The sequence below is a fragment of the Saccopteryx leptura genome, chromosome 2 (genome assembly GCF_036850995.1).
Source record: "Saccopteryx leptura isolate mSacLep1 chromosome 2, mSacLep1_pri_phased_curated, whole genome shotgun sequence".
NCBI lineage: Eukaryota > Metazoa > Chordata > Mammalia > Chiroptera > Emballonuridae > Saccopteryx > Saccopteryx leptura.
This window is the reverse complement of record NC_089504.1, coordinates 167,831,573-167,858,155: the sequence shown is the minus strand read 5'-3', so window position 1 is coordinate 167,858,155 and position 26,583 is coordinate 167,831,573. Positions and strand designations below refer to the sequence as shown.

Below are 26,583 nucleotides of genomic sequence, written 5' to 3'. Positions count from 1 at the left end.
TTGAAAATACGTGACAAAGTTTAGGTTGTTCAACTTACAGATCATATCACAGTGACATTCTCTTACCTCCTGTAAAAACTTTTCACTAATTTGACTGAAATGGTGTCCTGGGGGTTTGATCCCAGACACCATCAATCCAGGACTGAAGGCCCTTGGTTTCTGCAAGTCTGACTTGAACTTCTCGTAGAGGCTGGCAGCCGGCTTCAGGTCACCGCCTGCTACCTTCTCCTCTTTGGGAAGAGGCATGTTACATGTGGGTGGAGCATAAGGAAGCCCTACTGGGACCAACGAAGTGTCCCCCTGGCTGAGGGCTTGCGGGTTTCTCCTGATGTAAGTGATGATCTTGGGCCTCACGTGCTTGGGCTTAGGCAAAATAATAGGCTTGGGCTCTGTCCTTTCTTCTGCTGTTTCAACCTGGTAGTCCTGCAGCCCCCCCTGTGAGGGAGGTATGGCCTCAGCATGTGTGGAGATAGGCTTTGGGATCCCGCTGGAGCAGGTGCTCTTGTTGGGCACTTTCGGGGAGATATTCAACAACTGGGGGCTATCAGTGGGAGGGGGCACAGACGAAGGTGACCCCATATCCACATTCAACATGCTCAGGTCTTGAAAGGTGGCACTGGGTAGTGCTAGCTGGCGAGTCACACTCACAGCTGTCTCTGGGAGGAGAGGGGCTGGGAGTCTGAGAAGAAGATCGATTCCTGCTGGGGAACTTTCAGTCTTAACTGCATTTTCTAGAGGATCCCCATTTTCAGCAACAGATGCAGTGACCTCTTTGCTTTCTCCTGCTTCAGAGCTGCTGCTTTGAGGGTTAGGGAACTTGAGGACTCCAGGTTTGCTCTCTCCAGCAAAAGAACCTGAAGTAAAAACCATAGCACTAGCCCTGCTCCCGCTGCTCAGCGCCTGTTTCTCCTCACTAACATCTGAGGGTCTGCTGTCAGTTGGGGTTCTAGGAGTTAAAGCCACATGGCTATCATGTGGCTGAATTGCTGAATTGCTGCTGGATGAAGTTTCACCCCCTCTCCTAGCTGCACTTGGTGAAATCTTTTCAGGGGGCTGGCTGTCAGCAGCTCGCAAGGAAGCAGGGCTGGGTTTGGGGGTGGTCTGCAGGGACCCCTGCTCAGCCAGGTGGACGGCGCTCTTGTCCTGCATACTCCTGCCTCTTGCCACGCCAAGCAGGTGGACACAGCTGTGGGGCAGACTGCTGACTGCCTTGGTGGTGGCTTCTTGCTGTGCTTCCCTTCTGGGCTCCTTCCGCTCTTGGAGTGACCCACTGTCCTCTGGGGGACACCCCAGATGCTGGGCCCAGGCTGACACTAATTCCTGCGTGGCCCAGGGCTGGACAAATTTGAGCTCCAGCCTGGGCTCTCTCTTTCCCTGCCCTAACTGCGCTTCTGCCTTGCCTGGGGCTTCCTCAGACGCTGAGGCCAGAGCATGCTCTGGGCAAGCAGGACGTCGTGTACTTGCACCGTTACCTTCTGGTACACATCCCCCCTCCACCTGGCTCTCTAAGCAGGTGGTCTCCTTGGTTGCTGAGGTAGGTGGTCTAGGATGACACATACTTTTTCCCTCAGACGTGACATCAGCTGGAAGAAAAGTGGCCCCTGAGGAGTGGATTGTCATTGTCCTCTGAGGCCCCTCATTACGCCCTGACACATGACCCAGGGTTCCAGGGGAGCCTGGCAGAGCAGGCTGCGCAGGCTGCAGGGTCGGGGTCCAGGCATGCTCCCTGGTGACCAGGTCTGCTACAGCAGCAGTGTCCTCCTCCACCGGCTCATGCCGCCTCAGCTCCTCAGTGTCCAGGGTCTTCACCAGTTTATTCTTGGGAGCTTGCCTGGGAGCTCCGGCCTCGCATGGAGCCAGGTCATCTGGGCCGGCCTCGGCCGTGGCCCTCTCCCAGCCTGCGGGACTTGGTGCCTGGACACTCCGCCAGGGCTGCAGGGCAGCTGTGCCCCTCTGTGCCTGGACACTCCGCGGGGTCTGCAAGGGCGCTGCGTGCTCTTCACTGACTTCCCCACGACTCATCGGATAAAACTTTAAATCTTTCGGGCTGCTGGGGCCGGCTGGCAGTCCCTTCCCAAAGCCCTGAAGAGGGTGGAACTCTGCATGGAAATGGGTACTATTCTCTGGCTCCCGTGAATTCGCATTTCCAATTTCATCTGTCAGGTCACATGTCTGAGACTCGTCAGAAGAAGGACTGACCTCCACCATGATTCGATTGGCGTTTGTATCCCCCAGATTTAGTAGACTCTCGTTATTATTTTTCACCCCCTTTCTGTTGTCCTGCAATTGAGTGTAACATGATTTCTTAGAAGCCAAAGGAACACTCATCTTCGGCCTTCAGTAGGGGCTGTTGCCATGCGCTCCTCCCTGACAGAAAGGGGCTTACTTCCAGCTGCTACCAGATCAACAGGGAATTCTTAAGCTGCTCATTGCCCTCTGACAATGTCACACTGAGAAGCTGCTTTTAATCATTTTCACAGCAGTTGTAAAACCAAACCTTGTCTTGATATACAGCAAGGTGACTTTTCTCTTAGGGGCGTGCTGAAGGACAACCAATTAGTCCATGAGACCTAGAAAGAAACAGAAATAAAATCACAGTAAATTGACAAAGGGATTCTCGGGAGAAAAGGGCACAGTAAACACAGAGTTAGTCATCGTTTTCATACTATTATTTCACTCACTCAGTCCACAGATTTCTCAAAAACCGTTCAGCTTGGGGCTCTTGCTGGACAAACATGGGGAAATGGAAATCTTAAAAGGATTATTGTTAGAAATGGATATCAGCACCTATTAAATCTTAAATTCAAATTTTAAAAATCCAACAAGTCCATACTGACACTGATTAAAAAGGGTGGATCTTCACAGAAGACGACCAGCTAATACAGGAGAACTGACATAATTAGAAATCCCCATTCTGCAGTCCCCGGAGTCGTCATTATCTTGGGTAAGGGTCACCAACAGTTGCCAAAAATGCTGGATAGAAGACTGCTGGGGAACAGAGCATTCACGGTACCACACTCCATGTTACTTTATTTCTTACAAAAGAAAAATTATATCTTTATATTGGAACTGTACAGAGCACAGAGCAAAAATAAAATGAAGAGTTGCTGTCCTAAGAATAAGAAGAGAAAAACAAAATCAGAAACCAAAAGGAGAGAGAAAGCTCACACAAGACAGGAAGTTCAAATCCCAAACCTTCAATGAAGGAGGCAAAGCTAACACGCCAGACGTTCCCTGCGCTGGCCCGCCACACCCCTGCTGCTCCCTGGCTCCACCGGGAGACAGTCATCCATCGTCAACAGCAACAATAGGTTTTTCTGGGTCTGGACTTCAATCCAGGGCAGTCAACTGTGATAAATTTTCCCCCCAATATGAACATGATCATAAAAATTCAGACACATGATACAAGAATATGTGAGTAAACAAAACATGCAAATATGTCAACCAACTGTGCTCTCCCCACTGAGATGCTTTTCCCAGGGTGAGGAGTATGGTTTTCACATGCTTCACATCCATGACACAGAAAGTCATAAACAGTGGCCTTAGAGGTAAATTATCTTGAAAAAAGAAATCTATTCATTAAGTCCTAAGTCCAGAAGGAATTTAGAGATTTTTCTGTGCTTATAACCTATCTGATGCTTAATAGTTTTCCAAGGAGTTCCCCCTACTAAGGATGAAAACCTTAGTGTCAGGAAATCCACCAGCTCCTGGACAGCCACCCCACCTCTGGGCAGTGCCACGATCAAACTAGCCAGGAGCTGATACCGGCCTCCCTAAAGCAGAAACATGCAATCCTTTGTAAAGAGCCGTTACACTCCCTTTCTCCCCCAAGCCTGTTCTCTTTGGTAAAAACCTCAGATTCTTCCATCTATTGGAGCAGCTTTTGAAAGCCCTCACCACCTAATCACATATCAGGAAGCCTGATGCTCTTAAACAGGGTGCTTAGAGCTACACATAGGACCCCAGGCCTTGGTGCATCAGTCAAGGCTATGTGGAAACAAGGCACCATTCCCTTAGTTATATCACAAAATCTAAGAGTGACCTCTTCATGGGCATGTAAATCACCCTGTCAATTCCACATCATCAAGTAAAATGGCAAGTACTATATGAGTTATTCCTAAACTACACTGACTCAATCCCAGAAATTCCTAACTGGCTTTTAGCACCCATGGTTAGGACCATAAAAATATACTCCTTGAACTTGATCTTCCTGGTCTAGGCCCATTGTTCTCTCCTATCCAAAACTTTTTGGGCTGACCCTTAATTTTCCATTCAAAGTATATGCAGTCCATTCTGTTTTCATTCCCATTCCATCTTCAAAGAAGTAAGTGCACCCTCCATATTGTCATTCATTTCACTAATAGCAATGTCAGCTGAAAAGGGCAGAGGATGTAGTGGCAGCATCTGCAGCAGGGAGAAGTAACTTCATGATGCTCCTCATCTGCTTATTAGCATTCAGCATTCTTTAGGCAAGTTCACACAGGGACTCCTCCACTCCCCAGGCCCTGCAGCCACGGAACGTGTCCCACTGAGTTTGCAAGAATGTTGTAAGGAAAGAAGCTTTGAGTAATAGCCAAGATAAGGAAGAAACCTAGATTTCATCAATAGATAAATGGATAATACATATATTATATATATCTATATCTATACAATATATTTATATACATGTATTATTCTACATCATCTTTATCCACTCACATGTGTGTGTATATATAGTATATATGTATATGTATATGCATATATAGTATATGTATATGTATGTATAGTATATATGTATATGTATGTTTATATATAGAGAGAGAGATAGAGAGAAAGAGAGAGAAATGATGGAATATTACTCAACAATTAAAAAAATGAAATCTAGCCATTTGCAACAACATGGATGGATCTAGAGGACATTATGCTAAGTGAATTAAGTCTGACAGAGAAAGACAAATACCATATGATCGTGTCATATGTGGAATCTAAATAAAGAAATAAATAGACAAAACAGAAACATACCCTTAGATACAGAGAGCAAGCTGATGGTAGCCAGAGGGAGGGTGTGGAGGGATGGGAATAAAAACTTTAAAAAGTAGAAATAAAAATTGAAAGAGTGAATAAAACTTTTGCCACATGTGTTGCTGATATAATACAGCATCATCTCTCATCAAAAAGAGAATGAGAGAAAACAAAAGCGCAGAAAATAAAATGAGGTTGACCTGCCACACCTGTTCTGTACACTCCCCACCATTCTCCCGAGGATCCCTATTTATTTTCTCAGTGCTCATAGCTCACAACCACAAGTGCTTTTTAAAGTTCAGTGTGGGCACACATCAAGTTCACTGACATGTAGTTTGAGCACTGCACCCTCTCCTTGCTAACAAATGAAACTATCTTTGCCCACCTTTAATAATCATGCATGTCTTTAGCTGTCCCCTGTTCACAATCTCTGGCAATGGTTTGATCATCTCATCTAGAACTTTCCAGATGAATGCATAAACACTTCTGAATCTTTAAGAGGACTGATAGGATCTATATGCTTAGATACAATCTTTTCATCTATCTTGTATTTCAATTTCCTGTCACCATGTTTGTTTTGTTCAGCACAGTGTGAAAGACATTTTCGGAGAAAGGAACTCAGTCCCCACCACCTAATTGTGTGTCATCCATTAACATGACCATGAGTTAACCTGGCTGAGTGGCAGGTGAAAGCCCAACTTCTCAGTTTGACATTCCAGGTCTGATGAACACTGGGCCCATGTCTTTCCAGACTGAATCCCGTTGGCTATTCTACTTAAAATACACCTGCCCAGTAAAGCTGTCCTCCTTATTCAGTGGAGAGCCCCACCTCTGAGCTCAAAGGCCAGCTCCTTCATGGAGACTTTCCTAAATTTTCTCCACCCTCCCTGCCCCAAAAATGGTGCAGAAAGAGCTGGATGTTGTCTCTTCTCATTTCCTGAATCCCCAGTCTTTCCTCAGCACTGTCAGACTATGTTTGTTAATTACAGTGATGCACATATTATTTTATTATAGTTAAGAGTGTCTATTACAGATACATGAATCCCACTTTTAAGATAGCTACATGTGTCTTATCTCCTTTATTAACTCATACATACGCTCACTCAGCTGGCGGGTAACAGAGTAGATGCTTCTGTTTCCCATGCAGTGTCGGGACAGCAGTGTGTACACAGCAAGCATTTGGGATGAAGCAATCTCCTCCCAACTGGAGCTCAGAATGGTAATGTAGAGACCACTTTCTATACAGCACAAGCCCTATTTCTTTTTCCAGTCTTCTAAGATGTAGATTATTAAACCACCCTTCTCAATGGAGTAACTGGTGAAGTATACTCTCCCTCTCAGCCCAGGAGGGCTGTTGCAGAATACCCAGGAAAAATTATACAGAAAAATTCTGACCATAATTATTTGATTTGCTTTTGTCATAGTTTTTAATTTATTTAGAAAATAAACAAAAGGAAAGCGTGGGTGGGGTTTTTATGTTTTTAAAAGGGGAGCATAGTTGTTTTGTTTTTTTTATTCATTATTAAGTGGGAAGTGGGGAGGCAGAGAGACAGACTCCTTCATATGCCCCAACTGGGATCCACCGGGCAAGCCCCTTATAGGGCAATGCTTGGCCCATCTGGGGCTGCTGTTCCCATACTCGGCAATGGAGCTCTTTCAGCACCTGAGCGAGGCCATGGAACCATCCTCAGTGCCCAGGGCCAACTTGCTCGAACCATTCAAGCCATGGTTGCAGGAGAGGAAGAGAAAGAAAGAGAGAGAGAAGAGGGAGGGGTGGAGAAGCAGATGGTTGCTTCTCCTGTGTGCTCTGACTGGGCATGAAACTCAGGGCTTCAACATGCCAGGGTGATGATCTACCACTGAGCCAGCTGGCCAGGGCCAGGGGAGAATGGGTTTTTAAAAATTGAAAAATACTGCTGTACAATATTTCTCAGCTGTCCAGTTTGTTGAGTGATTTATTATTGGTTGTGGTTTTTATATAAACATTCAAGCGCTATGACTTTGATTATAAATGCAATTCCATACAACTTAACAAAACTTGTCAGAGAAGCTCCAATTTATTGCAGATCCTGCCATGTAATAAATTATCATTCAGAAGAATTTTAGATACAAAAAAATATACTGAATGAGCCCAAAATTTAATAGTAAGTATAATAATGCAAATAATAATAATAATAATCTCAACTTTCTAATTTTAGTTGACATTTTTACTGATCATATATTTGTGGTCTATAATGTTCCACCACATTTTTTTTTTCTGTATTTTTCTGAAGCCGGAAACAGGGAGAGACAGTCAGACAGACTCCCGCATGCGCCCGACCGGGATCCACCCGGCATGCCCACCAGGGGGCGATGCTCTGCCCCTCCGGGGCGTCGCTCTGTTGCGACCAGAGCCACTCTAGCGCCTGGGTCAGAGGCTGAGGAGCCATCCCCAGCGCCCGGGCCATCTTTGCTCCAGTGGAGCCTCGGCTGCGGGAGGGGAAGAGAGAGACAGAGAGGAAGGAGAGGCGGAGGGGTGGAGAAGCAGATAGGCGCTTCTCCTGTGTGCCCTGGCCGGGAATTGAACCCGGGGCTTCTGCACGCCAGGCCGATGCTCTACCACTGAGCCAACCGGCCAGGGCCTGTTCTACCACATTTAATAGGATAATTTTATATTAAATTACCTGCAAATATTGATATACAAGTCAATGTATTCATCTGCTTTACAAAGCTCCATGGCAATCATTCCTTTGTTTTCTAGCATTGTAATTACTTAAGAATAGCCAGGCCTGACCTGTGGTGGTGCAGTGGATAAGGTGTTGACCTGGAATGCTGAGGTTGCTGGTTTGAAACCCTGGGCTTGCCTGGTCAAGGAACTTATGGGAGTTGATGCTTCCTGTTCCTCCCCCTTTCCCCCTTTCTCTCTCTCTCTCTCTCTCTCTCTTTACTCTCTAAAATAAATAAATAAAATCTTTAAAAAAATTTTAAAAATAGCCATGTTATCGGTCCTATTTCATAATCTTTTATAAGTTTATTACAGGTACAGTTATAGGTAATCTAAAACATGGTGTGCTGCAGAGTAAATGAATTTCATGAGTTCAGCTTCACTACAGTACCATTAAAAGTTGACCTGTTAGTTGGGGGATGCTGAAGCCATGTTCAAGGCGCTGTAGCTATCTGTGATGCTGACTTCTGTGAAAGCGTGCCAAATAGTGTAAAATATAACAGCTCTCTGGGTCTTTCTCTACCCACCTTATCAATGTACAGAACATGAGTATGTCACATTTTATTCTAATACCTAAACAGGACTGTGTTCAGAAACCCTGCTTTTGGGAGTGGATGGGTAGCAGATGCTATTTAATTTTACCTTGAAGAGTGAAGAAGAATATGGACATAACTGAAATACTGGTATTTCCCCTTTAGAAAGGGCCAGAAAAAGACATAACTCGATTTTCCAAAAAATAGACCAATCATTTGAGAAAAATATTACATTAATTAATATTTAAAGTCTCACCAAGGCAGAGAAAAGTTCTCCAAAAGAAGCCTCATTTACATTTGCCAAGAAAAAGCATTTGTTTTCCCCTTTAAAAAATAAACCCTTCTTTCCAGGATGAAATTTCACACAGCAAATACAGGGTATGAATTCCTTGTCTATTGTGCTTAATATTTATTTTGTTTTGTTCCTTACTTGAATAGGTTTTTCTTCCAAAATTGCCAATATAAAAGAAATGTATCCTCACTATATAAAAAAAGTAAAAATGCCAATGTCTCCTACTCCTAACCCAAGAAACAGTTTGATATGTTCAAATTTTTACACTGAGGGAATGGGTATTTATAACTCCAATTTGTCCATTTGCATGTCATGGACACCCCTGCACATAAATACATGTAATAAATACTTCATCATTTTTTTTTTTTTTGTATTTTTCTGAAGCTGGAAACGGGGAGAGACAGTCAGACAGACTCCCACATGCGCCCGACTGGGATCCACCCGGCACGCCCACCAGGGGCGATGCTCTGCCCACCAGGGGGCGATGCTCTGCCCCTCCGGGGCATCGCTCTGCCGCGACCAGAGCCACTCTAGCGCCTGGAGCAGAGGCCAAGGAGCCATCCCCAGCGCCCAGGCCATCTTTGCTCCAATGGAGCCTTGGCTGCGGGAGGGGAAGAGAGAGACAGAGAGGAAGGAGGGGGTGGGGGGTGGAGAAGCAAATGGGCGCTTCTCCTATGTGCCCTGGCCGGAAATCGAACCCGGGTCCCCCGCACGCCAGGCCGACGCTCTACCGCTGAGCCAACCGGCCAGGGCCCTTCATCATTTTTAATGGTCACTTTTACCATAATTTACTTGACAGTCCTCTTGCTGTCAGATAACAACCGAGGGCATATCTTTTTGCTCCCCTTATTTCCTTAAGATCTGTTCCTAAAGTTGGACGCGCTGTAGAAATAGGTATTGCTCATCTTGATTTTCCACACTGAACACTGAGTTCTCTGCTGGGTGTCTGTTTTGTTAACAGGTGCATCCAAGGTGCATCATGAATGTCCCATAATCATTTGTTGAACATATATAGATTGACCTTAAGAAAAAATAATTGTCACTCTTCATTCTATCCCTCTTTTCCCCTAGTTCCTGCTCCACCTCTTCCTTCTCAAAACTCTTCTGAACTAGAATGACCAGATCATTTACCATTCAAATAGGGACACATTTTTTTTTCTTGCATAGGAATATTTTCCAAATTTTTATTAAGGTATAATTTATATATGGTGAAATTCACCCTTTGTGCTGTACAGTTCTGTAAGTATATGCAAAAGTATACTCTTGTGACCACTACTACCACAAGCAAGACACAGAACAGTGCCACACGCTCCAGAAATTCACCAAAAGGTTCTGTAGTGAACACTTTCCCAATCCCCAGCCTCTGGCTATAATGATCGGATTCCTGTTCTTACAATTTTCCCTCTTTCAGAATGTCATTTAAGTGTAAGTGGACAGTCTTAGTGTCTAGTGTCTTTCCCTTAGCATAGCGATTTTCAACCGGTGTGCCACAAGAATTTTTAAAATGTGCAATACCTGACTATTAGGTCAGAGACATTGGCCTCTTTTCCCTTAGATTGTCAAATAAAAAAATGACAACAGCCAACACAATGGTAGCCATTGGCGTGAATGAATCAAAATTATACCTATTTTTTTGTGTGTGCTTGTGAGTTCAACAGAAAATATATTTTCGGAGTACCACAGAATTTTAGTAATTAGTTTATGTGTGCCATGAGATGAAAAAGCCGCTGCCCTAGCACAATACATATGGACTTGATCTATCTGTAGCCAGCTCCTGTCTATGGCTAAATAGGACTCCATGCAGCATACCAGTTTTTTCACCCAGACCCTAGGTGAGGACATTTGGGTTCTTGCCAGGTTTTGAAAATTATAAATAAAGCTACTCTAAACATTTGTGTACAAGTTTTTATATGAAACAGAAATATTTTGAGAGTTCAAAAATGCTAAACCGGACAGAATGCCACACCACCAGGTATCAACAGGACATATCATTCTGCTTAGTACACACTTCTTACTGCCCTAGGTCATCTGATGCCTGTGCTTACTGCCTTACTGTCTGCCCCTCCATCCTATCTAAGCTCCAGGACAGCAGGCCCCTCTTCCTATGCACTCTATTTTCAAGCCTAAACAGGAGTGGGGCCATGAGAGGAACAAAAACATTTTTTAATTGGACACAGTTCAATCAACACTAGAAGTTATTTTCACCAACACCTAAACGGCACTCACCATTCTGGGCTCAGTTTCCAGTGCTTTGTTGCATTTAACCCACATAACAACCTGACGGCTAAATATTATTACTCTCCGACCTTACAGATGAGGAAACTAAGGCAGAGAAAAGTTCACTAACTTCTGATAGCAGGGGAAAGAGCTAGAATTTGAACTCACAGTCCATGCTCTGAAGCAAGTATTCTGAGCTTGCACTGAATCAACCATTTTTAAAGTTGGGTTAAAATTTTTTATTTTGCTTTGTTTTTACTTTAACTCTGGTGAGGATACACATCATTTCATGTGATGTTTGGCTATTAGTAATTCTTTTATATGGCATAGCTCAGACATTAGATTGTTTTAAATTATTATTTTTAACGGCAAACACTGGAGACCAGCTATTTCCAGAATTCAGGTTTTAGCAAGAGAGAATGAAATGACAGAATTTAAAGGACTTGTTCCAGGGAGTTACGGTGAAGACTTCCTGCCTTCCACCCACCTCACACCGCCAGGCCCCAGTCTCCCCTCCTCCCCAGGTCTCTGCTACCTGGCGCATTGGTACCAGCATTGACCTCATCACCACAGCCAGACATCTCAAAAGCTTCCTGGACCCTTTGCCTTTAACTCACACTCAATAAATTAGAGGCAACTAGATGGACTCTCAAAGTTCATGCTCAGCTCATCCACTTGTCTGTATTTCTAGAGCCGCCACTACATCCCATGTAAGCCACTCCTACCAGATCTACTGGCTTCCGCTCTTGCTTCTGTAAAGAGCCATTCTCCACTCACATGACTGCCAGAGTAATATCCTGCCAGAGTCATATTAATCAGATAGGGTCATTTCCATGCCACAAGCCCTTCCAGGGTTTTCTTCTCCACCACCGCCTCTCCTGTAGCCCGCATGCCAGCCCTGCACTGCGGCCACCCCTGCTCTGTACACTCTATGCCCGGCTCCTCACATGGCTGGACCCTTCCACTTCAAGCTTCACCTTCAACGTGCCTGCCTCAGGCCAGCTTCCCTGAAGGTCAGCCTCTCTCCCAGTCATAGCCCCTGTCTCCTACACAGCCCTCCCCAGCTAGTGCATGTGTGCTCAGTTTCCATGGTCTCCATCTCCCTCCAGAACATCCATTCCAGGAGGATAAGGAGTGTATCAGCCCTGCTCACCATGGACCTCAGTGACAAGAAGTGTCCAATCTATGGTACATACTCAATAAATATCAGGTAAATTAACTAATATGGTAGTATAACTGAACTTTCCTAATTTATTTAGCTCTCTGGGTGATCTCTTGCTGAGTATATATTAATCACAGAATCGCTGAGTATTAGAGGTGGAAAGGAGGTGAGACATTAATTAGTTCAACCCTCTTATTTTATTTTATTTTTTTATTTAGAGATTAAACTTAATGGGGTGACACTGGTCCATAGGGACACATAGGCTTCAGGTGCACATCTCCATAGCATGTGAACAATTCATTGCATTGTGTGGCCAACATCCAAAGTCAGACATCTGTCATGGTATATTTGTCCCTCTTTACTCCCCTTCCCTCACCCCTTTCCTCTGGTAATCATTTCACTTTTTTTTTTTTTAATTCTTTTATTTATTTATTTTTTTTACAAGGACAGAGAGAGTCAGAGAGAGGAATAGACAGGAACGGAGAGAGATGAGAAGCATCAATTATTAGTTTTTCGTTGCGACACCTTAGTTGTTCATTGATTGCTTTCTCATATATGCCATGACCTTGGGCCTTCAGCAGACCGAGTAACTCCTCGCTCGAGCCAGTGACCCTGCTGGTCCAAGCTGGTGAGCTTTTTTTTTTTTTTTTTTTTTCTCTCAAGCCAGATGAGCTCGCGCTCAAGCTGGCGACCTCAGGGTCTTGAACCTAGGTCCTTCCGCATCCTAGTCCAATGCTCTATCCACTGCGCCACCGCCTGGTCAGGCTCATTTCACTTTTATCTATGTCCATGGGTCTCAGTTTTACATCCCATCTATGTGTGAAATCATAGAGTTCTTAGCTTTCCCTGATTTGCTTATTTCACTTAGTATAGTATTCTCAAGTTCCATCCATGTTGTCACAAATGGCGGTATTTCACCATTTCTTATGGCTGAGTAGTATTCCATTGTGTATATGTACCACATCCTCTTTATCCAATCCTCTACTAAGGCTCTTGTTTTATATGTAAAAACTACAGCTTAGAGAGGCTTTGTGACTCAAAGTCCCATGGTGAAGACATGCCACAGCAAGGCGGGACCAGGCTTGTCATGCCCCTGTCTGGTGCTTGGCCCCTGTGCAGACTGCAGCCTCCCTGGAATAAACTCCTGAGTTAGGAAGGCAAGAGAAACAAGGTGGTGTGGTAACAGGACTCAAAACAGCTCTCAAATAAATCCAATCCATTGAGCATCAACTGATAAAGAAAACATAGTATAAGAACAATAGGAAATAAAATATAAACAAAAGGTCCTAATCCTCAGAGAAATTAAACTCTCCTGAGGGAAAAGGCTAACATCTCTAGCCTGACCAGGCAGTGGCACAGTGGACAGAGTATCATCAGACTGGGACACAGAGGACCCAGGTTCGAAACTCTGAGTTTGCCGGCTTGAGCGTGGGCTCATCTGGTTTGAGCAAGGCTCACCAGCTTGGACCCAAGGTTGCTGGCTTGAGCAAGGGGTTACTCGGTCTGCTGTAGCCCCCCGGTCAAGGCACATATGAGAAAGCAATCAATGAACAACTAAGGTGCCGCAACAAAGAATTGATGCTTCTCATTTCTCTCTCTTCCTGTCTGTCTGTCCCTCTCTCTGTCTCTGTCAGACACACACAAAAAAGCTAACATCTCTAGTGACAAAAGCAAGGCAGGGTGGAATAAAATATGCTTGTAGGGAAAGCAGGTGTGGTTAGGCTTGCTTGCTTGTTTTCTGACAGCAAGCACTTTGCATGATTGGTACATGAGCACATGACAGAAAGCCATGTGTGTGTGTCTGTGTGTATTTAGCCATGTGTGTGTGTATTTAGCCATGTGTGTGTGTGTGTATTAGGCTACGAGTACTTTCTCTTGGGAGAACTTTTCCTGATCACTCGCCTGCTGCCATGAGGGACAATTTTCTCATTTGCTCACCTGCCAGAGAGAGAAGCAGTTTTCCCTGCCTGTTTGTTCACCCACTGTTAGGAAAATCTAATAAACAGGAATAGCCTTTAGGCTCCGTGGTTCTTCTGTGGTTTGCCCAAATCTAGTGTGAATCTGCCTGGCCTCAACCATTGGCATTACAATGCTGTTAAGTGGAAATACTAAGCATCATATGACAATTGAGGGGCTAGGGGACAATAAGATCTTTCCCCCTTCTGGCAGTGTGTGTGTGTGTGTGTGTGTGTGTGTGTGTGTGTGTGTGTAGTTTGACCTAGACTCCAGCTGGACCCCCACACACTGATGGGTCATCATTCAAGGCTGTGGTATTGGATTTATAGGTGATGCTTCACCTGCTACCCACTCCCTTATGATCTCTTTGGTGGGGAAATAAGGAATAGAAGCCACTAAGAAATTCAAATCTGTCAAGCATTGTTTGCTCTCAAAAAGGATTTTCTGAGGAAGTGGGCCAAAATTATAGCTAAAATGAGGCATGAGAATTATCTATGGTTTTCATTTATCTTTGCAAGCCCTACCTGCTCCCCAGAAAAACTGACAGTTATCTGTCATGGCCCACAAAGAAAATGTCAGCATGTAGTTTAAAGGATTAGCACTTCCAAAATCCTCCAAGAACACTGCCTTTGACCCTCCACAGAGGGTAATAAATTCTCTGCTGTTACATCATGAGCCAGGTGGGGAAAGCAGATGCACTGAGGACTAATACTCCTGCCACAGAACAGCAGATAAGATCCACACTCTTCCAAGAACTTCATTATGTGCCAGTGTTTGTTAACAGGGAGTTAAAAAGAGAGGAACTTCAAATCTAGATGAAAGCAAATACTTTTGACTTAGAGAAAAGGGAACATATTTCAACATGGGTATTCCCACTGGCATCCCAAGGGCTGAATCAGACAAGGTTTGGTTACAGTCTCGTTCGAAGAGAGGACAGCACTTTTCAAAACTGAGTTCACACCAATGCTTGCAGTGCAGGCCCTTTCTCCTTCTCCACTGGCTGTCTGGCCTCTTAACTGATGCCTGGCTGCTTCATACCTGAAGGCAACTGAAGACCACTCTGAGACACAGAGCCTCTACTCTTACTCATTCACCTGCTCAGGTGTTAACATAATTCTGTAATACTTCATTAATCTATTGCCTTCTCCATTTCTAACCACAAACACCTTATGTGAAGATTCCCAACAAACCCACCCCTCCTGCCTTCCCAACCACTAGTCCTGTGGCCCAGTCAGTGTCTGTAATGTGGATTGGGAAGAGAATCCATATGTCTACCTATGGGAACAGAGGCGGATTGGGAACACAGGCAGATTAAGGTCAATTGAGGCCCCAGGTACAGAATAAAATACTGGGCCCCTTACATTAGAAAAAAGGGTAAAGTTAGGGTTTTGCAGTGTCCTTCAGAAATTGGGGCCCAGGGCACATGCCCGGTGTGCCCCCCATTAAATCCGCCTCTGGTTGGGAGGGAAGCTGATTCCTGGGGAAGGAGGGGTGATTCCTGGCTTAGTGCAAAGTGAGGAAAACATGGATCCCTTCTCAAACTCCTCAGGTAGACCCTGCTCAGCCTAGCTTCTCCAGGTGGGTTCACTTCACAACAACAGGCACGTTTGAGCTGCACCTGCCTGAGCCTCTTCCGTGTATGTCAGACCCTGGGAGTGGGTGGGCTGGCACATGCCACCCCTGTTTATCTGCAGACTGCAGGCTGTAAACCTCAGGGACTGTCTGCTCTCTGAAAGGAAGAAAATATCTTTCTCAAATCATCAGGGTTAAAGTCAGAATCACCTCCAGCTCAAATGCCTGCACAGGTCACTCTAAATGAGCTCTTTCAAATCTTTTCTTTTTATTTCAGAAGGTGAATTTCTTTATTTTCCATCAGAAGCACAAAATCTTTCTTCTGTCAAATGAACTAAGTACCTAAGAGAATGAAGCTAAATATTTAACACCATGCTGCAGTCCAAGCGAAAAGTCTGTAACAACCAGAAAGCACATACATAACATACACAGGTGACCGCAAAATCTTCCCCCTAAATAGAAAAGCATAGCCCTCACATCCCGCGGCCTATTGTTAAGAGTCTCGGTGTTATCATTAGCTATAACACTATGTAACAGGCATTTTGAATAACTATGGGGAAGCAGCTGTGTTAGGCCTGCTTGCTGGTTTACTGTTGCAAGCATTTTGCCTGAGTGGTGCGTGAGCACATGACAGTGCCACTACGTGTGTATGGCTATACAAGGCTATGGGTGCTTGCACTCAGGGGGATTGTGAATGGCGGATTGCCTGCCCGTCACTGTGAGGGGGCATTTTGGTGTTTGATGCCGGAGAAGTGGTTTTCCCTGCCTGTGTTCTCGTCCGCCACTGTGAGACTCTATTAAATGGAATGGCCCAATGCTTTCCAGCTCCACAGTTTCTCTACCATCTGCTGGAATCCACTGTGAACCTGCCTGGCCTTGACCCCCAGCTTTACAATCACCATGCTTGGAATGTCTTTATCCCCAAGGCTGAGATAAAAAAAAAATAGGGCCCTGGCCAGTTGGCTCAGTGGTAGAGTGTCGGCCTGACGTGCAGAAGTCCCGGGTTCGATTCCCAGCCAGGGCACACAGAAGAAGCACCCATCTGCTTCTCCACCCCTCCCCCTCTCCTTCCTCTCTGTCTCTCTCTTCCCCTCCCGCAGTGAGGCTCCATTGCAGCAAGGATGGCCTGGGCGCTGGGGATGGCTCCTTGGCCTCTGCCCCAGGTGCTGGAGTGGCTCTGGTTGCAAAAGAGTGATGCCCCGGAGGGGCAGAGCATCGCCCCCTGGTGGGCAGAGCGTCGCCCCCTGGTGGGCGTGCCGGGTGGATCCCGGTCGGGCGCATGCGGGAGTCTGTCTGACTGTCTCTCCCCGTTTCCAGCTTCAGAAAAATACAAAAAAAAAAAAAATTAAAAATAAATAAATAAATAAATGTAAACAGAAAAAATATATATATTACAGGGAGTCCTCAGGTTACAACAGTCTCGACATATGACATTTCGAGTTTATGACACTCCCATAAAATAATTGAGATGTGAATGTTTTGGCTTACACCATTAGTGTTATACTTACAGGCTACATGGGTGAACTAGTTCAGTTTCGTGTGGTGGAAGAATACACAGTACAGTGTACAGTTCAGTATATTTATGTACTTTTCCTTTTTCTGTGGCTTAGTTGTGTTTTTATATTCTAGATTATAATTTTACAACTCTGTTAAGATAGGTAATGACTTAGGCTAGAATGTGTTTCAACTTGTACCAAAATTCAGGTTATGTCACTGTCATAGGAACAGAACTGTGTTGTAACCCAAGGAACCCTTGTACTCAGGTAGGAACCTACTTGGCCTAGAAATACTCAATAAAAAATAAATGACATATACTGAGGTGAATTACTGGTTTTTCAATACACCTGAGATAAATGAATAATATTCTTTTAATTAATTTTTAGGGATTCTTCAACATTTCACAAAAACTTGGAAATAAAAGTAAAAAACATTAATATTCCCAACAAAATGTAAAAATGCTTCCTTAAAGAGCAATGTGTTTACATGTATTTAACCCTTTGAGTAGTACAAACATTCATGTATGTCCTCATGCCTCCTGACCATCCAGAGTACGATTATAACAAAAATTTTTATTTTAAAAATGTGTAAGACAACATTAAAAAAAGGCAAATGTATGTTCTTCTTGTTTCCATAAATTGGTTATCAAATAAGCATGATTTTAAGTTAATAAAGCTGTAACTGGAACTAATTTCATTTTTTGAAAAAATACTCCCGGGGGTAAGTGAGCATGAAAAAAACTCACTACTCAAAGGGTTAAATAGCACCCAACCTATAACCCCAGAGTGGAAAATTGGCTTGTTAGCATTTCTAGGATAGGCCAGGGGATTCATACATTCTAAATATTCACCAAAATACACAACTTCTGTAAGCAACAAAAATCAAACATTCCAAGAAAGCAGAAAACAGAATAAGTATGAATTATAATGAGCATGTTTTAAATACTTAAAATCACAGTTTAGAAATTCATAGTAAATAACATGAGACACTCAAACATTCATTTTAATCAAAGACTCTTAGAGAAATGCTGTCTCAGGTTTCTTATCTTTTAAATGAAAGAGCCAAAAAGCTAGTCTGTGGATTTCATTTCGTAGTCACATCCTCTTGCATGTGACATTGCCTATGTTGTAGGCATGGAAACAGGAGCAGTGATACAAATCTGTCTCCCCTCCAGGAATGCTTCTGGGGCTGATCCTCTGAGGGGCAGCTGTTCACGTCTGCAGCCCAGACTGTCCTCCATCTGACTTCTGAAACCAGGATGTGTCCATACTGACTACCCTCCTCCAATCAGAGAAATCTGTTCCAGGCTCACTGTTAGGACTCCTTTTAAGTGAAATGTGAGAACAGTTCTGAGGGAGGGAGCAAACTAGGACTCCAAGTGATTCCGCTCTCCGTGGGAGCACTTTGTGGTGTCAACAGTGGTGAATCAGAGGAAACCCTCTCCCTAGCAGTGGGCAGAGCATCCCAGCAGGCAGACAGGTTGGGCACAGGGTCCTGAGAGCGGCAGCCCAGAGAGGCCCAAACCCTGCAGCTGAGAACCTGACAGGCAAGAGGGAGGAAAGTGACAGCCTGTGCTCCATATGACAGGTCCTCTGATTCACATGGAAAGGATATGGGAATACTAGAAAGTTAACGCAAATTCTCCACTCCTGTGGGGAAAACAGCTAAGTTAGGCTTGCTCACAGGTTTACCAGCTGCAAGCACTTTGCCTGATTGGTGCATGGGCACGTGGCAGCACCACATGTGTGTGGTCTATGTAAGGCTGCGGGTGCTTCCCTTGAACGGTGATTCTCCCAGATCCCTCTCCCACCATGAGATGTGGTTTTCCCTGCTCCCTTGCCCTTACTGTGAAAAGCAGATTTTCCTTTGTTTATTAGCTCTTTTCCTTTTGTTCTTTAAATGCTTGCCTGTGTTTGCAAGCCTCCAATAAATGGGTATGGCCAACACTTTCTGATTCCACAGCTCCTCTACCATCTGCCTAAATTCAGTGTGAACCAGCCTGTCCTCAACCACTAGCTTTACATCTGGCATAGTGAGCAGAATTTGGAGATCAGTATGGAGCCCCCAACCTCCTAAAAGGTGGGGTTGAGAAGTGGTCACTATTCTCCAGTGTATGGTTCTCCAGTGTATGGGCTGGGGGTTGAGTGTTGGGTGTTTTTTACAGCCTTGTGAGAGGAAACCAAGAGCTCTGTGCAAGAGGCTGCCTGAGGTCAGGAGCTCCAGGGTGAGCTGCAGACTAATTGGCAACAATGGCACAAGCTGGAATGGTCACTGGAAAAAGAGCTAAAGATCTGAGAAATGCAGGTCAGACTGCAGGCTGAGAACCAGAGACAGCATGAACTGGAGCGAGCACCGGAGAGGGAGGCTGACCGGGTTCAAGAGCTGTAGGGTGAGATGCAGGCTGAGCAACAACAGCACCTGGAACTGGAACAATCTCTAAAGAAGGATTTGTGGGTTTGCAAGTTGCAGTTTGCCCTGGAAGCAGAACGTTGGCACCAACAGTTGATGGAAAAACAACTGAGGGTTCAAGAGCTTGAGTCTTAGCTTCAGGCTGAGAGCCGGCAGCTGCAGGAGCCAAAGCAGGCACAGAAGACAGAGCTGCATCCATGCCAGTGGAGTGGCTCTGAGTCAGCAGGAACAGGCATTCCCAACTCCTCCTCTTCTGAAGAGGAAGTTTGATCTGCAACTGCCATCCAGACTCAGAGTCTCGCCGGTAGTCACCAAAAAGGTAAAAATCCAGCAACCAAGAGGCCCTCAACCCCCTTCCCAGGTAGTGAGCACTCTGTGGTCTGGCCCTACACCCAGGCAGAGCTGATGGAGTTGGGGGTGCAATTCAGGCAGAAACCCACTGAGCCCCTAGCAGCCTGATTGCTATGGTTGTGGGACATAGGGGGTGGATGACATCATGCTCTCTAGAACAGAAATGGAGACACTGGCTGCCATTACCACACACACCTCTTTGAGGCAGAGTCCAGAACTGCCGTGACAACTGAGGAAACCATACCCTATTAGAATGGGTGATGACTGATATTCATATGGTCTGGCAGAATGCTGGAGAAGTGCTGGGGGGTGGGGGCAGTGAGTTCATGGCAGTGCTATAGTGAGCTGCCCTGGATCCTTTGGGAACTAGGTATGAGAATGCTCCTTTCAACCTGGGGTCCTGTGGGCCAGACGAAGAAGTGTTTATGGCCGGGATGTGGGATCTTATCCTCTGCAGCACCCCATCATCACTTTTTGGGTCACTAGTGGCTATCCTGGGCCCCTATGTGAGACAGCCCATCAACAAAGTTACACAGATGGTAGCAGATTTGGAGGAGTTGGAGGCAGCAAAGTATCACAAAGCTGTGAGGGCTGCTGCCCATGCTGCCCCCCCCCCCCCTGTAAAATTTACCTGAATGCATATGTGGGTCGATTTGATTGCAGCTGCAGCAGATAGGGAGAAATTAGATGGCAAGCCTAATAAAGATTTTTTTGTAGCTTTGGCAGAAGCTTAAACCAGGACAGAGGTTTCAGCTACTGAGATGAACAGCCCCAGCAGCTACCAATAAAATGGTTGGTGCATGGGCAGCACATTTACAAGATTATATGATGGAGACCGCTGAGGGGGAGGAGGACCCACAAAACCCGCTGTTCCAGTTTGAATAAGGGGAAGGCCGAGGGGCCTATCTAACAGGGATGGGCAGCAACCAGAGGCACCACATGGAACTGGCTATCCACTGGTCCCCTTCTAATATACAATGGATATTGGCCTTGTCCTTGATGGATACAGGTGCAGAATGTTCCCTTCTTTATGGGAACCCAGAACAGTTTGCTGGGAACCCACTTTCCGTTGATGAGTATGGGGCCAGACTGTTCAAGTGAAGCTAATAAACTATTCCATTGGGGATAGGGAGACTGCCTCCTAAGCCAAATAAGGTGTATGTATCTCCTATTCCTGAATATATTGTGGGGGTAGATGTCTTACAAGGACTGTGGTTGGAAACTACAGCCAGGGAGTTCCACCTCCAAGTTGAGGTCATGAAGGCAGTGTTCTGGGGACATGCAGCACATTCCCCCTTGCAATTACCGGTTCCCTGGCATGTGACTAGCATGAAGTAGTACTGCCTGCCAGGCGGCTATGAAGAAATTACTGGACAATCCTCAAACTAAAAAAGGTGAGGATCACCCAGCTGGCACCCAGCCATTACAACTCCCCAGTGTGGCCTGTGCACAAACCAGATGGAACCTGGTGAATGACAGTGGATTACAAGAACTTAATAAATTTGTTCTCCCTTTGCATGCTGCTGTACCCTCAATAGATAACTTGATAGATTGGCTAAGCCATGAGTTGGGGACATACCAATTTGTGGCAGATTTGGCTAATGCCTTTTTCTTTATTGATATAGCTGCAGAGAGTCAAGAACAATTTGCCTTTAGTTAGGAAGGGAGATAACGGACCTTTACAGTGTTACCCCAGGGCTATTTGCATAGCCCCACCTTGTGTCATGGGCTAGTGGCTGCTGACCTGGCTAAATGGAAAGAGCCAGAGGCAGTTTGTATGTATCATTATATTGATGATATTATGTTAACTAGTGACTCTCTTCCAGAATTGGAGCAAGCAGTGCCTACCCTGCTATCCCATTTGAAAGCATGTGGCTGAACGGTCAATGAGAGCAAATTATAAGGACCTGGGTTATCTGTTAAGTTCCTGGGGGTTGTCTGGCCAGGTAAGACAAAAGTTATCCCTGACACTGTTACAAATAAGATCCAAGCATACCCCATGCCCTCTACAGTAAAGCAGTTACAGGAATTCTTAGGTCTATTGGGGTATTGGTGAGCATTAATACCCCATTTAGCTCAGTTACTGTGTCCCTTATATCATCTTATTTGGAAGGGGGTTTGCTGGGACTAGGCTGAGCCGGCACAAGGTGCATTAGCAACAACTAAGAGAGCTGTCAAGGTGGCACAGACCCTGAATGTGTTTGATTCTGCCAGGCCCTGTGAGCTGGATGTTCATATAACCTTGGAGGGGTTTGGATGGGGCTTGTGGCAACAGACAGAGCACCTATGGTAACCTATTAGGTTTTGGTCCCAATTGTTGAAAGGCGCTGAAGTCCATTACTCATTAGTGGAGAAGCAGTTGGCAGCTGTGTATGCTGCCCTCCTGGCCACTGAGAGTATTACAACCACAACACCAGTTACAGTCAAGACAACATACCCTATTGTAGGATGGGTGAGAGATTGGGCTACCAAACCCCATAGTGGTATGGCCCAAACCTCCACCCTGGCCAAATGGGGTGCCTACCTGCAACAACACTGTGCTCTTAGCACCAGCCCATTGAGCAGAACTGCAGGAAGTCTTGGGTCCAGTCACCTATGCAACCTTAGAGTCAGGTGCAGCTGGGGCTCAGGAGGCAGAACCTGAAGTCAGTCCCTATCAGGAGGGGCAAATGCCCATCCCCTAGGATGCGTGGTACACTGACAGTTCTAGCAGGACCAACCTGCCAAGTGGACGGCCATAGTCTTCCATGTGGTCACTGAGACTATTTGGATGGACATGGGTACAGGCCAAAGCAGCCAATGGGCAGAATTGAGAGCCTTATGGCTAATTGCCTGTAACAAACCTTCACCTTTGGTGATTTGCACCAACAGCTGGGCTGTCTAGGCTGTCTATCATGGACTGACCCTTTGGATTGCTACTTGGCACATTAGCCTGTGGATGGTAATGCACCATCCACTATTGCATCAGGCCATGTGGCAGGACTTATGGGAAATAGAATACCAGAGGCAGGTGACAGTATATCATGTCACAGGGCATGCCCCTCTGGCCCATCCTGGCAAGGGTGCAATGGTTAGAGACTGTGCTCGCAGGTGATGTGGCACAGTGGCTCCACTGGTGTCTGCTCCATGTGGGACAAAAAACTAAGTGGGCTACGGTTAAGGCTTAGAACTTGCCTGTGTTCTATGCAGAGGTACTTGCAGCCTGCGAGCAATGTGCAGTGTGTTTCAAGAAGCATTCGTGGAGACAAGTGCATCACCTGGCCACATCCAGAGAGATCATGTTCCACTGACACAGTGGCAAATCACTGGACCCTTACCAAAGTCAGAAGGGTACCAGTATGCAGTCACCTGTGCAGATACTGCCACTGGTCTGCTTGCTGCTTACCTTGCCCGTAACCCTGACCAGAGGGTAGTCAGACAGGTTCTGGACCGCCTAAGTGCTGCATATGGGCGACCGCTGATCCTTGAAAGTGACAATGGTACACATTTCACGGGTTCTATGGTGAGGCAATGAGCTCAAGAGCTGGGGGTGGACTGGAAGTATTATGTCCCCTACACCCCCAGGCTGCTGGTATCACTGAGCAGTATGGACTCTTAAAGCAGGGACTGCGACAGGAGGGGGGCACTGGCTTACTGTGATAGGAGGGGGCACATCCTTACTGGATGGACACGCCACTTGTAGACAGTACTCTAGATTTTGAATGAGACCTCAATGGGGGAGCCCAGCTCTGATGGAGGCCCTCCTGCACTGGGCAGCTGCTCCCATCCAGTTGCAGATATGCAACCAAGGATGTTTGCTCAAGCCGGGCTTTGGACGGCAGGGCAACGTGCTCCTGCCTGCCCCAACGACCTTCCTTAAAGGCCAGCAGCTTCAGTGGACATGGCCCTGGACTGTACAGGCCCCCACCTGTGATGGGTGGCCTTGTTGGCACTGTAGGGTACGGGGCTACAGTTAGACCTCTAGTTAACTCTCTGGGCAACCAGCACCTGGTCACCTAAGGGAGAAGTGTATTACCCTTTGAGTGCACAGCATCATGAAGGGCATCTTTGTAATTTCTTTATGGCCAATAATGAGTTCTCCCACTTTGCTGCACATTGAACCAGCAGATCCTGGTGTGCAGGCCAGTAAGGTTTGGTATATCCACCTGGAGAGGCCTCTGGTACCAGCTACTGTGCTGTCTGCAGACAGAACTCGGTCCTGTGTTCTGCCAGAAGGAAAAAATTTGCCTCTCTTGGTGCCACTGACCACTCTATCATTTCACCCACAGCTGTGTTTGTAATTCTGTTGCTGTAGACTGTACTGTTTGTTTGTGTAATGTACCTCCCTCCTCACACAGGGGCCATCACAGAAGAAACCTGTCATGTAGATTGTGAGGTGAGCAACCCTAAAGGGGTGGAATGTGGGGAAAACAGCTGTATTAGGCTTGCTCACGGGTTTACTGGCTGCAAGCACTTTGCCTGTGATTGGTGCGTGGGCACATGGCAGAGGCACATGGGTGTGGTCTGTGTAAGGCTCTGGTGCTTTCCCTTTGATTTTCCCAGATCGCTCTCCCGCCACCATGAGGTGCGGTTTTCCTGCTCCCTTGCCCTTCACTGCAAAAAGCAGATTTTCCTTTGTTTATTAGCTCTTTTCCTTTTGTTGTTTATTCTCTTGCCTGTCTTTGCGAACCTCCAATAAATAGGTATAGCCTAACACTTTTCGGCTCTGCAGTTCCTCTACTGTCTGCCTGCATTCAGTGAAAACTTGCCTGGCTTCAACCACCAGCATTACAACTCCCCATTAAAAGATAGAAGGCTACAGCAGAAAAGAGAAGAAAAAGAGAAGGAATACCCAGGGGCATTATAGTGGGAAAAAGACAATGCATTTTGGCCAGAGAAAAATGGTCTGCCATGATTTACTATTTTCTTGCTTGGAATTCCATATGTGAGACTATGTGTGTACATGGGTACATGTGTATGAGTGTGCATGTGTGAGTGTATGTGTGTGCATGTAAACGTTTTATAGCTTTTTATCCCCCCGAACTCTCCATACCTCAAAAGGGCAAAGCAGACAACACATACCACATGGCTCTAGCTTCTAATCTCATTCTTAAATATGAGTAAACAGCTAGGAATGAGAAAAAATATGTAGGCAGGCCTTCAAATGAAACACAGATAAGGACTTAAAGAAATACAGAAAACATCCCTGGCTGAGTATTTGTGATCCCAAAGTATAGAGGTCACTGGTTTGATCCCTAGTCAGGGCACATACAGGGACAGATTTATGTTCCTGTCTGTCTATCAGTCCATCTCTATCTCTCCCCCTTCTTCTCTTGCTAAAATCAATAAATAAAAATTTTTTAAAAATATAAAAAAACAAGAGAAAACTTGTTTTGCTTTTTTTTTTCTTCTTCTTCTTTTCCAAGTTAGAGGAGGGAGGTAGAGACAGACTTCCACATGCACCTGACTGGAATCCACCTGGCCACCCCTGTCTGGGGCTGATGCTCTGCACATCTGGGACCATGCTTGCAACCGAGCTATTTTTAGCACCTGAAGCAGAGGCTCCATGGAGCCATCCTTAACGCCCAGGGTCAATGCACTTGAACTAATCGAGACATGGCTACAGGAAGGGAAGAGAGAGAGAGAGAGAGAGAGGGGGAGGAAAGGAAGGTGGAGAAGCAGATGGTGGCTTCTCCTGTGTGCCCTGACCAAGAAACATACCCAGGACATCCACACATTAGGCCAATGCTCTATCCGCTGACACAACCAGCCACAGTCTTTTTTTCCATTTATATTTTCCTTTACATACAATAAAATCCACTCTTCTGGGTGTACTGTTTTATGGGCTTTAACAAATGCACAGACTAATCACCAACACAATTAAGATACAAAATAAGGCCCTGGCTGGTTGACTCAGTGGTAGAGTGTCAGCCAAGCCTGTATAAGTCCTGGGTTTGATTCCCGGTCAGGGCACATAGGAGAAGTGCCCATCTGCTTCTCCATCCTTCCCCCTCTCTGTCTCTCTCTTCCCCTCCTGCAGCCAAGGCACCATTGGATCAAGGTTGGCCCAGATGCTGAGGATGGCTCCATGGCCTCCACCTCAGGCTCTAGAATGGCTCTGGTTGCAGTGGAACAACACCCCAGATGGGCAGAGCATCGCCCTGTAGTGGGCATGCTGGGTGGATCCCGGTCGGGCACATGCAGGTGTCTGTCTAACTGCCTCCCTGCTTCTAACTTCAGAAAAATACAAAAAAAAAAGATACAAAATAATTGTACCAACCCCAAAACTTCTCTCCCATCAGCCCTTTGTAATGAGTGCCTACCCCCAATGACCTTCAGCAAATACTGATCTCTTCTCCATCTTTGGTTAGTTTGGCCTTTTCCCAAATGGTACATAAATGTCATCATATAACATGCTGCCTTTTAAATCTGGCTTCTTTCACTTCTTTCACTGGATGAAAATTAGATAATAACATTGCTATTTTTTTATTAATATAAATAATTTTAATTATCATTAATATTAACATAGAATGCATACTGTATTCTAGATTCATCCATATCATTACATGTGTTAACAGTTTATTCCTTACTGCTGAGTAGCATTTCACTGTACGGCCATACCACGGTTTACCCATTCACCAGTTAAAGGAGAGAAGAAAACATTTAAAATTTCTAATTAAACAAATCCCTCAGATATAGAAGAGTGTCCATAAAATAAAAGCAGAAACATAGTGACATAGAAAGGACAGTCAAAAAATAAATAAGAGCTCGAAGAAATTAAAAATATGACAAAAATCAAAGAGGGCTTTAAGGAAAAATGTAAGAAATCTCTCATCATAACCCAAAATTAGTTGCTCCAAAAAAGGAGCAACTAACAAAGATAGGATAATTAGTGCATCAACGCAGGAAC

The 26,583-nt window shown here is 45.4% G+C and overlaps 1 protein-coding gene across 4 annotated transcripts in view; it reads right to left on the bottom strand.

Annotated features, from left to right (window-relative positions):
• The window catches only part of MTUS2 (microtubule associated scaffold protein 2), a 771,916-nt gene that overhangs the window by 499,723 nt on the left and 245,610 nt on the right, over positions 1 to 26,583 (bottom strand). For all 4 annotated transcript variants that reach the window (XM_066369276.1, XM_066369278.1, XM_066369279.1 and 1 more), the window contains exon 3: positions 67 to 2,570. In XM_066369276.1, coding sequence (XP_066225373.1) covers positions 67 to 2,328 — 2,262 coding nt within the window. In that variant the 5' untranslated portion in view covers positions 2,329 to 2,570. The remainder of the gene's footprint in view (positions 1 to 66; positions 2,571 to 26,583) is intronic.